The 15635-nt window shown below is 40.9% G+C and overlaps 1 protein-coding gene across 2 annotated transcripts in view; it reads right to left on the minus strand.

The window, feature by feature from the left end:
- bmp2k (BMP2 inducible kinase) overlaps positions 1-9260 on the minus strand; it is a 33489-nt gene extending 24229 nt beyond the window's left edge. Inside the window, exon 1 of one of the 2 annotated variants that reach the window (XM_026320877.1) lies at positions 8350-9260. In XM_026320877.1, coding sequence (XP_026176662.1) covers positions 8350-8500 — 151 coding nt within the window. In that variant the 5' untranslated portion in view covers positions 8501-9260. The remainder of the gene's footprint in view (positions 1-8349) is intronic. The other variant, XM_026320878.1, reaches the window with a different exon arrangement.
- Positions 9261-15635: the final 6375 nt, after the last annotated feature.

Genomic DNA, 15635 nt, shown 5'->3' on the forward strand with positions numbered 1-15635 from the left:
AGTTGAGAGATTCTACACACACTGCGAGTTTCTTTTTGACAGAACACCACACCACCCTGTCATTTTTCTGGACACAGAGAAACTACCCTGGCTTTTCCAGTAGACAGAAATAAATCAACTTTGCAAGTGCCAAGTCGCATATGCATGGTCATAGCATAGAGACGAGCAAGGTCGCCCCAGGTCCGATATTTTACCTCATTTTAGAGGTAAAGGTGACGGCCTGCCAAAGCACAGGGGAGGCAGCGGGATGCCGCGAGCAGAACAGACTAAAATGAATTAAATGTGCATTCAAAGCAGAAAAACAGCCGAAAAACCTCAATCTGGCAACTGTTCCAACATCTGGGGATGTGACTGGGTCGTAATCAGCAGGAGCATGTTGATTGCATTTCAGAGACGGCAGTTTTAGAGGCCAGTCTCTCTCTCTGTATCTTATGGAGATTTTTGTTGTGTAGAAATCCTTCAATTAACCTTTCAGGAACATTTTCTGCTCTGGATCCACATCACACTGCTCTCCTCTATAATTAAGAACTGCCCAAAATATGTGAAGCTGTTTACCCAGAGCTTATTGAAAGGTCACAGGGGTGGGAAAACGGTTTAATTCCATCTAGTTTCATTGCAGCCTGTCTAGATACATAAATAGAGCCATCAGACTTTGATAAGGTAGATCTACAGCAGGACTGGGTTTTGGGTACTAATGATTTTACTTCTACCTTAAGGAATATAACCATTTTATCATACTTTTTACAAAAAAAAAGCAAAATCTTCATATAATTTTTGGTCTCTGCCCTACAAACACAACATAGCTTGAAACCCAGGCCTAAGATGTGATGGTCACATGAAATTTGGTTCCATATGAAGGAGTCGGTGTTAGTTTCCCGGGTCTTGGTGTTTTCAGGGCAGTGTTCAGTCAGCATCAGTCAAACCCTATTAATGGCCTATAATGACTACAGCTCAAAGAACAAACACGGATCAACCCTGCTGAGGATCCTGTGTGTTGTCCCCGTCAGCTTGTATTTAACCACAGTGCCACGCACAGTGTGCGCAGTGACACCTGCAAACACCAGCGCCGTCACTTTTTAGCATGAAAGCGACAACTGGCTCAGCTCCCCCTCCTTCCATTCTGGCCTGTGTGTTAAGTACAGGCCAGACCTCACCACAGCCCAACTTCTAACCCAACTCTGGTGAATGATGCAAAGCCCTTAAAGACAGATGCTAGTAGGTGCAGAAGTCTAAGAAGCAAGTCCATAAAAGGTAGTATGAGGACTTGCAGCGATCCCTCTACATGTTTTTTCATCCTGGGTCTACTGAGCTGGAAGGTTCTGCCAGTCAGGACAACTGACTGATGTTTACAGCTGATGTGTTAGACAACTGGCTGCGCTTTGGAGGCGTCATGATAAAATTGGGAAAGAGACAGAGGGTAGAACACATTACAACAAGGGCAGCTGTGAGAAACACAAGTGCAAACACAAGTGCAAACACAAGTGCAAGAAATATTTTTTACCTATTTTCCTTCATCTACCACAAAGAAACAGAGAAATATAAATAAACTAGTCAGTCTGAGGACAGCACAATAGAAAGGTCACAGGAATGAAGAGCATCTTTTGAAACACATAAGAAGGATGCTGAAAAAAATAAGCATTTTATTTTTATATCCTTTAGTTGATAAAAATCTTCCACAATACAATCTACAATCCCAGACTGCAGTGTATGATAAAATTGGTAAAATGTAATTTTATCAATTTGACACTGTAATCAAGCAAAATGAAAATCTGTCTTGCTATATGAAGACTACAAAATCTGCTCTTTAGGGATCATGTAAATGAAGTAGTGGCATGAGCTCTGGGCTCAACGTTCACATGAGTCTCTACAGACCGTTAGCTATACAAAATAAGCTACCTAACCATCGCCAGAGGTCAACCGCACTGACCTTTGCAGTGCATTTCATGTGCTAGCTGAGTAAAGTCAACACAGAGCAAGTCGCACGGCCTGCCTTCACAAACCGGCTCTTTCTAAAGATGAAATGCAGTTTCACGCTCTAACAGCCAACACTGTCATTTGATGTGAAGACAACTTCACCTTTGTGCATAAAAACAAAAACATACAAACGCATGACAACTGTCGAAAAAAAAAAACCTTTGCAATATAGTTTTTAAAATGGCAGCATTAAGTAGGGCTGTGCAATTAATCGAATTTTGATTTTGGGCCACAACGATCACAAAAACTCAAAAACACTGTGTGCAAGATTTGCTGCGCGGTGCTGTCGGCACCGCTTGGTAACACCACAAGTCTATTTAACTGCCTAAAATTTAAACAAAGGCCGACATATGACCAACTAATAAAAAAGAAACAGGAAGAACGAACAACCCCCACAGCATCCTTCGTTACACAGTCAGACAACATATTTCCAAAGTCTGAGTAATCGAGGAAAATAATCCTAATTTCAATAATGAAATTGAGCAGCCCTAGCGTATAGAGCCTATGCACAACTATAAATGACTAACACCTTAATTTAGAAAAACTTTGCAGCAACACAGAAATATGTTTGTATCACCAGTACAAAACTGGTTCCACACTGGTAATAGGCATATTTTCTAATCACACGCAGACGGCAGTGACACATCGACACCAAGTTGCTGACAGTGCCCACACCGCCAGTCATTAAGAGTGAGGCCATCATTCATCACTTCTGCCTCGTCATCCAATCAAGTGCAGTCATGCACGAGTCACTGTCACACAGTTAAATGTGCTCACATAAGCCTGTGATCACTTTCAAACCTGTACTTAGTCTCTGACCTTGTCTGGGAGCAGACCAATAAACATGTTTTTATTTTTGTCCACAGGTCTTGTTAGCTTGATGGAACAAGGTTTCAGCAACATACTGATATTAATAACTAAATTTGGATCACAAACTCCTTTAAAAGGTGAACCTTTAAATCGACGTTCTTCTGTCTGAACGCTCCAAATGACCCAGGTTAACGCCGACATTTGGCCCGGGGGCCCTTCTCAGATCGGGTGATGGGGAATTGGCAGAAAATCATTCTTTGCATTTTCACAGAAGGGGAGAGGGAGAGGTGGCAACAGGCAGAGAGAGAAGCGCTCAATGAGCAAGCACAAAGGCAGCGATACCCATCATAAGACCAAGTGCTGCATCGTACCAGCATTCTTTCTAGGGTGCTAGAATAAGACAACAAAGGGGCACATTGTGCCTATTCATCACTAGTACAGTATGCTAATAATGTAGATGGGCTGTATTGTCACCACCTGCCTCTGGCAGACAGGGAGGATCAAATAGGCCATTCAGAAAACATTATCAAAAGGAACACTGACCTGTACTCGTTTCAATCAAATTAAAGTCCGTATGTGTTTGCAACTATAACTAAAACATTGTTTATCCCACTAAGGGATCCATGATCATCAAATGTCCATTCATTTATCTACTTTCACTCTATGATGATAATTGGATCAATACAATTGATTCACAAAGTTGTTCAAGCAAAAGAAACAAAATGAGTCAGTCTGATGGTTTACACAAGACATATTAAAACGCAGCAAATCTAACACACTAAACACTGAGCATTAGTTTTATTCATTTTTACACACACACACACACACACACAAATAGATATATAAACTGGAGTGCCACATTAGGCTATGCAAAAAAAAAAAAAACACAGCTCAGTTATTCACTTTAATGACCCCAGAATAAAAAATATGCAGCGCTGTCCAGGAAAAAAGCTGAATGTAGCTGAACTGACGCAGCCTGGCAGTATTAGCCAAACACCCACATGAACATGAACTGTGACAATATCGTATAAAAATGCTTACCCCACCAGAGTAGTAAAAACTTGTCTGTCGCAGTGCTTCAGTACTTTTTCCAGTCAGAAGCAGAGCAGCTAGATAACCAACATCACTGTAAAAACACCAACCTTCTCTAAAAGTCGATTACAAAATTCTCAGCCAAGAACATGTCAAATATACTTCACGAGCCGTTTTCGGCATATGACGTGAGAAAACAACTGTAACTGCTTTTTGCATTGACAAATTTGTTCTGCAAATTTCTGGTAGTGCAGAAGCGAAAAGCCAAAGGCAGTTTGGTGAATGCAAAGCATCTATCCAGATCACAAATGGCAAAGGACAAGGTGAAAAAGCATGTGCTCCCCCGTGAAGACAGCAGCTGTTTGCACGGAAAGAGTGTTTGCATTTCTCCTGTTGACATGACCCGTGGTTTGTCGTGGTCAGGGACACCCTGCAACCAAGGCCACAGGCCTGATCTCCTCAGCCTGTGACTCCCACACACCATTACAGACCCCTGACTAAACATGCAAACAAGGCAAATTCAGGCCTCTTCAGAGTGTGGCACATAAAAAAAAAAAAAAAAAAAACACAATCAGAGGAGCAGCCAGATGAGAATCAGGCTGGTTTTGAAGTTTTCTCTATGAAGAAGGTTAAAAGATGCATGCACAACACACGCAATCACTACAAAACACAGTCTGCAAATCTGAAGGAGGTGACCCTAATCAGAAGAGGCAGTGATGACTTGGCAGTGATATAACCTCGCAGCTAAGGTGCTTCTAAACCTGCAAACATAGGAAGTAAAAACCACTGAGCCAAGGTCTTCCTGTTAATTAGACGATGCTGTGACATTTCACCAAGACTATACCAACATATGCAAACACGAATTGTTTGCCTTCCACCTACACTGAGCAGTCATGTAACAGGCAGGGTCTGGTGAAAGAATAACGGTGACATGGGGGCTATTAAGCAAGTCAAGCTGACAACAAGACATGTTCCAGAGGCAGTTATCTGTTAGATGGTTAGCGGCTGTTCGGTAAATAGCCTGATGAAATATAACAACAGCAGGTACAGAGCAATCACTTTGGGAACAGTGTGTGTGCCTGCTAAATTTGACATTTTATAAGCATCCTAATAAATAACCCCCCCCCCCAAAAAAGTACACTAACCAGGAAAACAGCCTCCTTCAGAATAAAAGACACTGTTACCTAATAAAATGAAAAGTAATGTATTGATCACCTAACATTTAAATGACTGGAGTCATTTTAAAATGCTATACTTTTCCAGTTTTTGCAAGGAAATAAAGATGATGATGATTTTTGTGCAACTACCAAAGTTTTCCAAACCCATAATTTGTCAAAATTAACTTCTATACAAAACTTCCAGGCAAGGAAGACTGCACGATAAGAGTCAGCGGAGAAAGGATGACATGCTCACAGATGCATCCTGTTCCTACATGTAGTCTCTGAGTTCCTCTTGGAGAGACAGCATCAGACAGATGTCAAGAAAAAAAACACAGAGGTTAAAGGGGAGGGAAGGGAAATGACTATGTTCCTACTCAGTGTAAGAACTGTCAGGCTCTGCAGATATGTCAATCGAAAAAAAAAAAAACTATCGAGTGTAATGACAGTTTATTCTTGGATATGTCTGGCGGAGTTGGCAACGTTTAGCGAAAGAAATCTGATCAATCAAACATGATTTCGGTCATTTTCTTATCCAGGTGTGTGTCTGGGTTTAAGGCAATCTCATGGTTTTCATTAAACTGGCACCGCTGCTGGACAACAGGTGAATAAAGAGTAGGAGATGAGCCTCTGAAAAACATCACATGATCCATTCACTACCTAGGCATCAGTCACACAGGTGACCTGGTGCCACACGCTGTCCAGCAGCTGGTCCGTCGGCCCGATCAAGGCTGTGCACAGTGAGGAACCTCCCTGGGTGAAGTTAAATGATCCAATTTGCCCTTTCGGGTAATCGAATACAATCAAGAACACTGTGGTTTTTCCCTTGCTTGATTCTGTCATCCTAAACTTTTGGAGGAGGCGGAACCAACATTACGTTGGGAACCACCACTATTGTTATGCATAACATTAAATTGCAGCAGACTCTGCAGGCGTTTTAGATTGTGTTTTAACTTCTAACAAGCACAGTTCAAACACACTTTTCCAAATACACCTGATGTACAATTCCTTGGTAGTAACCCAACATTTTAACCAATTTTTCCCACCTAAGCAGCTCTTTAAACAGAACAAGATCTCCAAAGGATGGCTGCTTATTAAGTGTGCAACGGATCGCAGTTGATCCGTGATCTGTGCGGATCACGACCCACGGTTCTGCACGCACATGACCCGTGGATTAGTAACTCGTTTTTTAAACTTGTAGATTTATCCTGAATATTTAACGATCGCAGAGAATCTGCCAATATTGCTTTTTAAGTAATTAAATACACAGAGAAAAAAAAAAAGATTATTATAAGGTTTGGTCTGTTTTAAGGTCTCAGGTTGTTTTTCACATGTTGCACTTCAACAACTGAATATTTTATTTTAAAATTTAATTTATTCAGCTGGTTATTTCTTGACTTTATTTTTGTTTAAACCAAAAGCTCCTTGCTGTACTGTTCTTGCAATAAATGGGAAGCAAATTACATTTGTCCCCCTCCCCGTTTTTGCTGATCCGGAAAATGGTCCGATCTGTGACTCAAAAACCGTAATGTGATCCAAACCCTGGGTTTTGTGATCCGTTGCACCACTACTGGTTACCTCCAGCCACAAACACCTAAACATCAGCAAAGAATTAGCAGCAGGTGGTTGGTGGTTAGAGGTGCTGTGCCACAGCATATGGGACCAGCACTGCCAGAGAAAAGTGCTCGGTTCTGTATGCACTCATGCCACAAAGTGCAGCGCTTGTACGAAAGCATCGTCAAGCTGCTCATACAATTATGTATTAACTATATTAATGCAAGTCTGGAAGCAACTGACTCTTTACTTAAGTGAGAGCATACTGAAGTATGGTACTTCAAACCTATACGCATTACAGACCAACTCACAGCTAATTAACTTGTCACAGTTTATTCCACTTTTCCAATTTTGTTCAACTCAGCCCTTTCCACTTTTTTATACTGTAAATTTCACATGCTCTCTCCGATTCACTCGGAATAGATTTTCATACTGCTGCTAAAGTAAGCAGATTTTACGCTTGGCAGATTGTGAGATGTAGAAGTAATAAACACTCTTGCTCTTGTGTGAAACACACTAATATATGATTACCTACGCAGCCCAGACACCTAGCTCTTACCTTGGAACAGAAAGATAAGCAAAGGTCACAATATAACCAAGTGCCTGGTAGCAAAACAAGCCACATCCACTTCACATGATGTTGTTTCTCCATATAATCATCACTGGATGCAGGAAGGCTTGTGAGATCAGGTTTGACACCCTACAGCATGTTGACAGGTGTCGTGTTTCTGCATACACTGGTCACGACTTAAACTTTTACACAGCACTCTTCATTATTAGTGACTTAGAACGGTTATGGTTCCAGTAATGATATCACTACACACAACACGCAACAACTTCCTAGCAGACAATAGAGCACAGCGACCGATTGTTACACCGAACGGCCGAGCACCTGGTACAACACTAGAAACTGACATTTCTGGTAAATACACAATAACACACGCACTGGACCATTTGTGAAGTAACAGGTGTTTTGTGAGACACGTTTGTGTCCACACTTCCTGATTTTCTACCCAACCGTGCATGGAGGAGAATCTCATTTCAACATTTCTGAACACTGGGCTTTGTCAAAGTAAACCATGAAGGAAATTTCTGATGTTGCCAAAAAAAAAAGAAAAAAGCCTGTTGACATCCTCCTGCTGTATCAGTCATCTTCTCCCTCTTTAGACAGGAACCGCTGCAAATGCATGTTGAAATGATGCAATGTCATCAAACCAGTACCCAAAACTACACAGTTTCTCAACAAGCCTAAGGGGAAACTAGTCTTTGTAAAATATGCACAACTGTAAGGCAGCAAAGCTTTTTATATTACATTAAAAAAAAAAACCAGTAGGACAAAAGGAAACCACAAAGGAACTTGCATGAACATGTCATATGAAGTGTCTTCCAAAGGGTGTTTTTTTTTTTTTTTTTTTTACATACTGTATGTTGACACAATGGGTTGACTGCTGCTATATCCTGGGGGCAAACCCCAACAGTAGTGCAGGTGAAGCAGGATGTAAACTACAGCTGGTACAGGTTTTTATTCCTGCCTAGAACCAAGTTCCTGGTGTCCCAGTTAAAAGTACCAAAGCGTTCATAGCCTGGAAGAGGAGAGCGACCTATTTCTATCACCCTGAAGAGAATTTCTGAAGAAACAAGCAGATGTTGGGGAAAACTGAGCTTTTACAGTGGAGTGTAAACCAGTTGCCAACCCATAAAAGGCACAAAGCTGGAGGAGCAGCCTCACTGCTGAGTTGTTCCCCCACCCAGGGGTGACGGGTGTGTCCCAGAAAACCTGAGGCAGGTTTATGGGTGTAAGAGGTTACAGGTGTGTACATACCCTCTGCAATCAGCTCTTCCACGGTGACTTGATACCGCCCGACTGCAAACACTTTTCCAAAGTAGCTGCTGACTCCGGAGTTGGAACCGGACCCGGACGCCCCTCCGAGCCCGCCGCTCTCGGACTTCGGCATTCTGGAAAACTTCTTCATCCTTTACAGTCTCTGTCAGTCCACCCGCCAAATACAATCCCTGTTCGGTGGCAAAACAACCACACAGTCCAATCTAACTCGGTTCTGTCCGACGTCCCCTATCTACTTATCTGAAAGCTCCTCTTCTCCCGCATGCTCCGCGTCCGGTTCTTCTGGAGGGACTACTTGCTGTCGGGTGACCCGACATGAAAGTACCGCTAATAATCAGGTGATACAACCCAGTCCGTCCCCCAGAGCTCGTCCCGGGACAGCACCCACTCACAATCGTCCAGAAACAACGTGTTGGGCTCGTTAGCTGCGGTGACACATCACGCTAGCTGGCTCAGGACGCTCCAACAATGAACACGGGGCAGGGGAGACGCTTACACCGGTGTTCATACCTCCTCCTCCTCCTCCGGGGCCACGAATCCCTCTGAGGAATATATTCAACCCTAATCCCTCTCGAAGTAACCGCGGCGTCGTTAACTTCACACACGCCGAGACTCGTTCGCCTCCCTCGGGCAAAGTAGCTAGCTAGCTCGCTAGCTGCGGGAGTTAGCGGCTGAGGAGCTTCGCTAGCAGCCGCGGCAGCTCCCGGAGTCCGGACCTGGGGCGGGACAAGACAAGTGCGCCCGCTGTTTATGAAAAACCCTTCAGAGAAGCCGTTCTCGTCGGGTCCTTCTATGTCATGTTCACTCCTCTCCTCGTCGCTAACGATGAACTTATCGTGACTCCCGACTGCAGGCGACCAGAGGAGTGGGTGGTTTGTTATTTACCCAGTGACGGTGACAACCTAACATGATGAGGACCCGCCCCCTCCGCGCTTATGATTGGTGGAGAGTGTACGGGGGCCCAATAGCGCCAAGAAGCGACACAATAAACCTTAAACAATAAATGTATAAAATACATAAATACTGATACATAAAACGATATTTTGGGCATAAAGAAAATGTGATAAATAGTATTTATAAGTTAAATTACGAAATACTTAACTAAGCCAGTAATTAGCATAAAAAAACAACTCATTTTATTTTCTTAATCCTAATCAGTGGAAATAATAAAGTAGGCACCTATAATACCAATTTAACTTAGTGATTCAAAATAAGTCATTCTTGTGGGTTCTATTGCAGATTGAAAGCAGCTCCAATGCACTAGACCAGTGGTTCCCAACCCTGGTCCTCAAGGACCCCTCCCCTGCTTGTTTTCCAACTAGCCCTGCACTTCCTGTTTCTGATTGGCTGAACACACCTGATCCAGGTAATCAGCAGTGGGTATGGTAAGGATATCTGAAAACAAGCAGGGCAGGGGTCCTTGAGAACCAGGGCTGGGAACCACTGCACAAGAACAATGCATTGTACAATGCACTGTCACACCTACGGGCAATTTAGAGTCACCAATCAACCTGACATACATGTTTTTGGATTATGGGAGGAAACCAGAGTACCTGGAGAAAACCCACACAAGCACAGGGAGAACATGCAAACTCCACACAGAAAGGCCCCTGATGGGTTTCAAACCAGGAACCTTCTTGATGTGAGGCAACAGTGCTAACCACCAACAACCGTGCTGTCCAGTAACTGTTTATATTATTTCATTTACTTCATCATGATTACAATGGAAATTGTTTAATTATTGAATTATTTAATATCCATGCAATCGTTCACTGTAATAACAAAAACAAATAAGTAATTGCCCAGGGCCCCCAAAAGCCACAGGTTTGATCTATAGAATTTAAGTCTAAATAATTTGATTAACTACAAAATTGTGAAAAATGTGCTCCACTGCAGTAGATAATCATATGTCGGGTCCTCTAACCTCCATCGTAGCCCAAGCCTTGTAGAACAATTTTACTCCCCCTTTTCTTCATAGGCAGCAGTGGACTTCCATTAGAAGTGCCCAGACAATGCTCATCTGACAGGCAGCGTCAATGACAGACAGACTGAGCAGTTTGGTTGAGAAAGAACACAAAACAGCCTTGAGTGAATGTAGTGCCTGAAGAAATAAACAAACGCCAGGCTACACTGGAGTAATGCGTTACCCTCAATCATATTCATCTTCGTCATTATTAAAAATCTATCTTCATCTCTTTTCTTTAAGGCTTGGCTGTCTCTTTAGTATGCATGAAGTCATCTCTCAACTCGCCTTTCAAGTTTAATGTTCATGTGCAAAGAGAAAGAAAAACTATGTAAATTTTCATCAGATAATGCCAGTGAAGACGTGGTGTGACAGCTGCCTCTGAGAACAAAGGCATGTGTGTAGGCTAGAGAATCCACTATATCATTTTACAGACGTTCATTCCTTCACAGCCTAACTCATGTGCAGCATTACTGTCACCTCTGTTGACCAAACATCAGTTTCCAGAGGAAGAAAATGTCTACTCCTGTGGATAAAGGGTCACAATTAACATATTCAGGTCATTGGTTATAGGGGAACCACATGGCTGAAATGGGGATTACATAAGAGAAGAGGAGGTGCAGAGTGCAATCACATGACGATACAACCCCCATGTCTGGACACATCCTGTTCCTGCAGATGGGGAGCTTTCCTCCCTGACACTATTGTTGTCGGGCTGTCTGTAAAACCTTTGCTGCCACCTGTTGGTGTTCAAATACACAAAAACATACAAAAAATCAGCAAGTTTATGTTGGAAAACTGAAGAAGTTCCAGGGCTGACCTCTGACCTCCTGGAAGTTTAGGGCACAGACACATGAACTCTCCCAAGGGATCTTCAAAAAACAAACTAGTTCATACCAACAATTCAGAGCAAACAAAGTAAAAACATTAAATCAGAAGAATTATTGTCAATGTCAAAAGTAGACATTACTTAAAAAAAGGTGATTTTACATACTCGTACTAATCACCAGATTTAAATTACTTGGTAGGCTGTTTGATCACTGTCAACTAAATCCCATCCACACTGTCCCAAAGAAGCAGATTAACTAAGTTTTCTGTCTGTGTGTTTTGTTTTTTTTAACTTAACTTCATAAATATTGAGTTTTTGGGACTTCAGCTTAGCTTGATGCTGATGCTAATTTCAGAGCGATTAACTTAACTGAAATTAACCAAGCAGAGCTAAAGTGAACTGACCTGAAACACCAGATGAAATATGATGCCAGGTTTACTACACCTTGAGATGAGGTTTGTCTTGGATACATCACTCACATGACAAATAAAACAAGAAACATGCTAACAAGACCTTTCAGGAAGACAAAACATCTTAAGAGGTCACATGATGATTTCAATTTGTTTATTTTTATAATTATAACTTTAAAAATTTTTCCCCAGTTATACTGTTTTCTTTTACATCATAGGCCTTCAAATAAAAACACTTACTGTTTCAAGGCTAACAACCCACTTATACAGTAAAATCACAACCTACCATGAATAATTATATGTATACATGGCTTTACTGTATCTGGGTCTGAAAATCTGGAAACACTGTCTTAAACTCTGCCAACTAGTTTTATAAAAAGTGATTACAGAACATGGAATATATAGGTAACAATGTCGTACGATCTGAATAAGCTTTTTGTAAATTCAAAGAAACAAGCTTTTTGGTGGACATAGGAGATTTTGCAGTGTTAAAAAAATTAAGAGGATATTTAAGAGGATAAAATCAACTGTAAAGAGCTTGGTGAAATCCTTGTGTCCTCAATGTTCCCAACTATCAGTCCGGTAAAGGCTGACAGTTCCTCACACACAGTGAAGCAGTGAAGTGTTAGGAGGGCAGACTGAATGGCTGTCCAGTTTATAAATGGAGACTTTTAACTTTGAAAGAATATAACTCACAGACAAGCTTACATTTCCTGATTTATGTCAGGAGGGCTGAAGACGCCGCTCTTGAATTCTGATCCATTACACTTTACACATCACATCATGCACTGGTTTGGAGTCTGGAGCGCAGTGAGTGCCAATGATCTTGGCCTACATTTCTTCACGTTCCCCTGTGAGTCTTCCTTCACTGGGTCTACACAGCTCTGAGGACACACACTGTCACAGAGGATAGTCACAAATTAGAGGCTTCATGCAGTCTGATACAATGACCTATAGTAGTCCTTTGCACAAGACTTTACTAGTGTCCTAACAAACGTATGACTGTCCCTAGTATCTTAATAATATCAGAATCAGAGTAGCCTGATACAAAATAGTAATGAGATGAAGAAGTAATCAGTAAAGAGAAAGACTTATTAGGGTAAGATCAGAAATATTTTATTTATCTGAACATTAACTGAACCACTTGGTTAAATGATAACTCTGCATTCAGCTGTTTAATCTTTAGACCAACTTCCATATAAAACCATTTGTTAAATAGAACTTATGGCTTTTTTATTATTCTTGTGAGGTTTTCTTTCACAGGTCAGTAATTTCTCAATATTTGGTACTAATTATGTTTTCTTTGTAAATATTCATGGAAATAATTATCAGATTATTATTAGTTGATTCAATTATATTAATCTGTTCTCTTCAAAGTAAACAGTAAAGCTGTCAAATGAATGTTGTGGAATACAAAGTGCCATATTTCCTCTGAAATGCAGTGGAGTGGACGTATGAAGTAGCATGAAATGGTACTACTCAGGTAAAGTTTCATTCAACCACTGAGCTGCATGAAATACAGAATTTTTTAAGAGAAAAGCAAAGCCACAGATTTTGTCTGTAACATAACAATTCTTGACTACTCTGTATATTTAGCCATTTTACAGACTTGCCTTATTGAACAGGACCAAAACACTTTTTCAAATCTTATAGCGACAGTATGTCCTATTACAGCCTACTATGATATTAAAAAGTAAAACTTCTCTTCTAAGTGTGGCAGATTTAGATGTATAGATGGGGACTCACAACCTCTCTTCCTGTTTACCTTCAGTGGAGACAGACACAGAGGGCCAGGGGTAGTTGGAGGGGCAGAGTGAACGACTCTGGGTGATTACTTTGGCTCTAATACCTTCGGGCTGTCCTCCACCTCAATAATCTGTGAGTGCATCTGGGCTAAGCTGGACTGTCGACTCCCCTCAGCACCGAAAGGCACAAAGACTCGAGGTGCTGCAAAAAGACAAAGAATATGTGTTTAAATTTGGGGGATCAGAGTCTGCAGCTGATGTGTGTTACAGTATAAATAAAATAAATAATTTAAATAATACAATTATTTGCCTCAGTTGACACTGACAGCAGAAAAGTCTAGTAAGAGACATGCGGGGTATGAAGTTGTGGTGTGATTTGACTTTTTATCTGACTGGCAGCTGTGACGTCAGTATTTTGTTGACGCTGGACTCTCAGAAACCTCAAGGACAAGTTTGGGTGACTGACTGCGGTCCCTAAACACGTAAGTGCAGATCTGATACACTTCCATTAATCTCCACAGTTCAGAGTTTCCCTATGTAAGCCTCTTAAAGCCCCGTGGGGTCTGTAAACATACTGCCGGCTCAGTGATGTCCCCTGCTGGTGACTTGGATGGACTACAAGAATCAAAATACATGATCTGTTTCACTGAGCAGACAATGATCAGAAAAACGCAGCATCACCAGCAGTGAGTCACATGACTGTTTGTTCTTTCCTGAAGTTACAAGAAAACCAGCCTGACACAAAACAACGAGATAAAGAGGAAATTAGCAAACAGGAAGACTTAAAGGGGCAAGATCAGAGATATATTTTTTTATCTCAACATTAACTGAACCACTTGGTTAATATGTTTGTTTATTTAAATGATAAATCTGTATTGAGGTGTACTGAAGTTAATCTTTAGACCAACTTCCACATAAATCCTAAACTTATAGCATCAATTGTTTTATTATTCCTCTGAGGTTTTCTTCACACATTTCTCAATATTTAATACTAATTGTCATTTGTCCCCACAGCCATTAGACTTTTTAACAGTAACTGTTGATATAATATTTATGCTATATGTTATTGATTGGATGCCTTTATCTGTTTATTGTATTTAGTCGTATTTCTGTGTAAAAATTTGTAATTTGTGACTTTGTACTAAAAACTGACTTCACTAGGAAAGATCCTCATAAAGAACCAGGAATTTATTGGGAAAATTTATGGCTCGTATAAAAACTGTTACCGTCAGCATTAATTTTATGTTGGGAGATATACCACACTTTAATTTTCAATTGTGAACATCTTTGTACACTGAATTTGCAAGTTGAACAAAAATTAATGTAGGTTTTTTGATCCACTTCTATTAAATTGTTTCCTCCCATATCTATCAATGAGGAACTGAGAAGTGATTTTTCAGGTTGATATGAACTGACAGAAAATGTGAGATGCTAAAATAAGAGAAACAGAAATCGAGATGGTTGAGAGTGAGCCATCAAAACAGGCTGACTGAAACAAAACAGAATTTTACATTAAAACATCACTCTGCCTTTTTTTCTGCTGCACTGGCTTTCTTTAAGTATGAGATCAATATTTAATGTTCTGCACGGTTCTCCAGACATTTCACTGTCTGTTTATAATTTCATATGACGCGTATCTTTCAAAGCTGCCTGCTGGTCCAAGACTGTAAACAAGTTGTCAGTGGTCTGCAGATGAAGCACAAGTGCAGCAGAAGTGAAAACAGAAGGACGCTCACAAAGAAAATCAGGCTGTGGTCAGTCTGTCAGTGAGAGATTACAAACTGGGGATGGATAAACCATCTGGGAGGAAATTCACAGATGCCAGTATGAGACAGGTCCAGCCTTTAGGGTACAGGAACAAACCCAGTTCAAACCAATTAAGTCTCACTTAAATCAATAAATTAAAAATAAAAAACTAGAACAAACTGTAGTTAAAGTGCTAAAACTAAGGAAAAAGGAGTTCCTCACCTTGAGGTCGGGGTGTAGGGACTAACTAGTTTTATGGTTTCTGGAACTGGTCTCTGGGATCCAGCACATCAGGGTCCAGATAAAAACTGACTCGCCTGTTCCACAGCCCTGGACATTTACACTACATTCATCATACTTTGCCACTGTTGTGTTTTCTCTCTTTAAAACACACGAAATTATTAAAACTGCGTCTAAATGCTAACGGCTATTAACGTTAGCTATCTGTGGTGCTAATCCTGAACCTTTCAGGAGCTAGTTTAGCTTTTATCAGCTGACAACAAACATGTCATATAAACTGGGTATAAACTGATGACTCTTTCCGTGATGTATAAACTTACTTTTTAACTTTA

This window comes from Mastacembelus armatus, chromosome 9 (genome assembly GCF_900324485.2).
Source record: "Mastacembelus armatus chromosome 9, fMasArm1.2, whole genome shotgun sequence".
Lineage (NCBI taxonomy): Eukaryota > Metazoa > Chordata > Actinopteri > Synbranchiformes > Mastacembelidae > Mastacembelus > Mastacembelus armatus.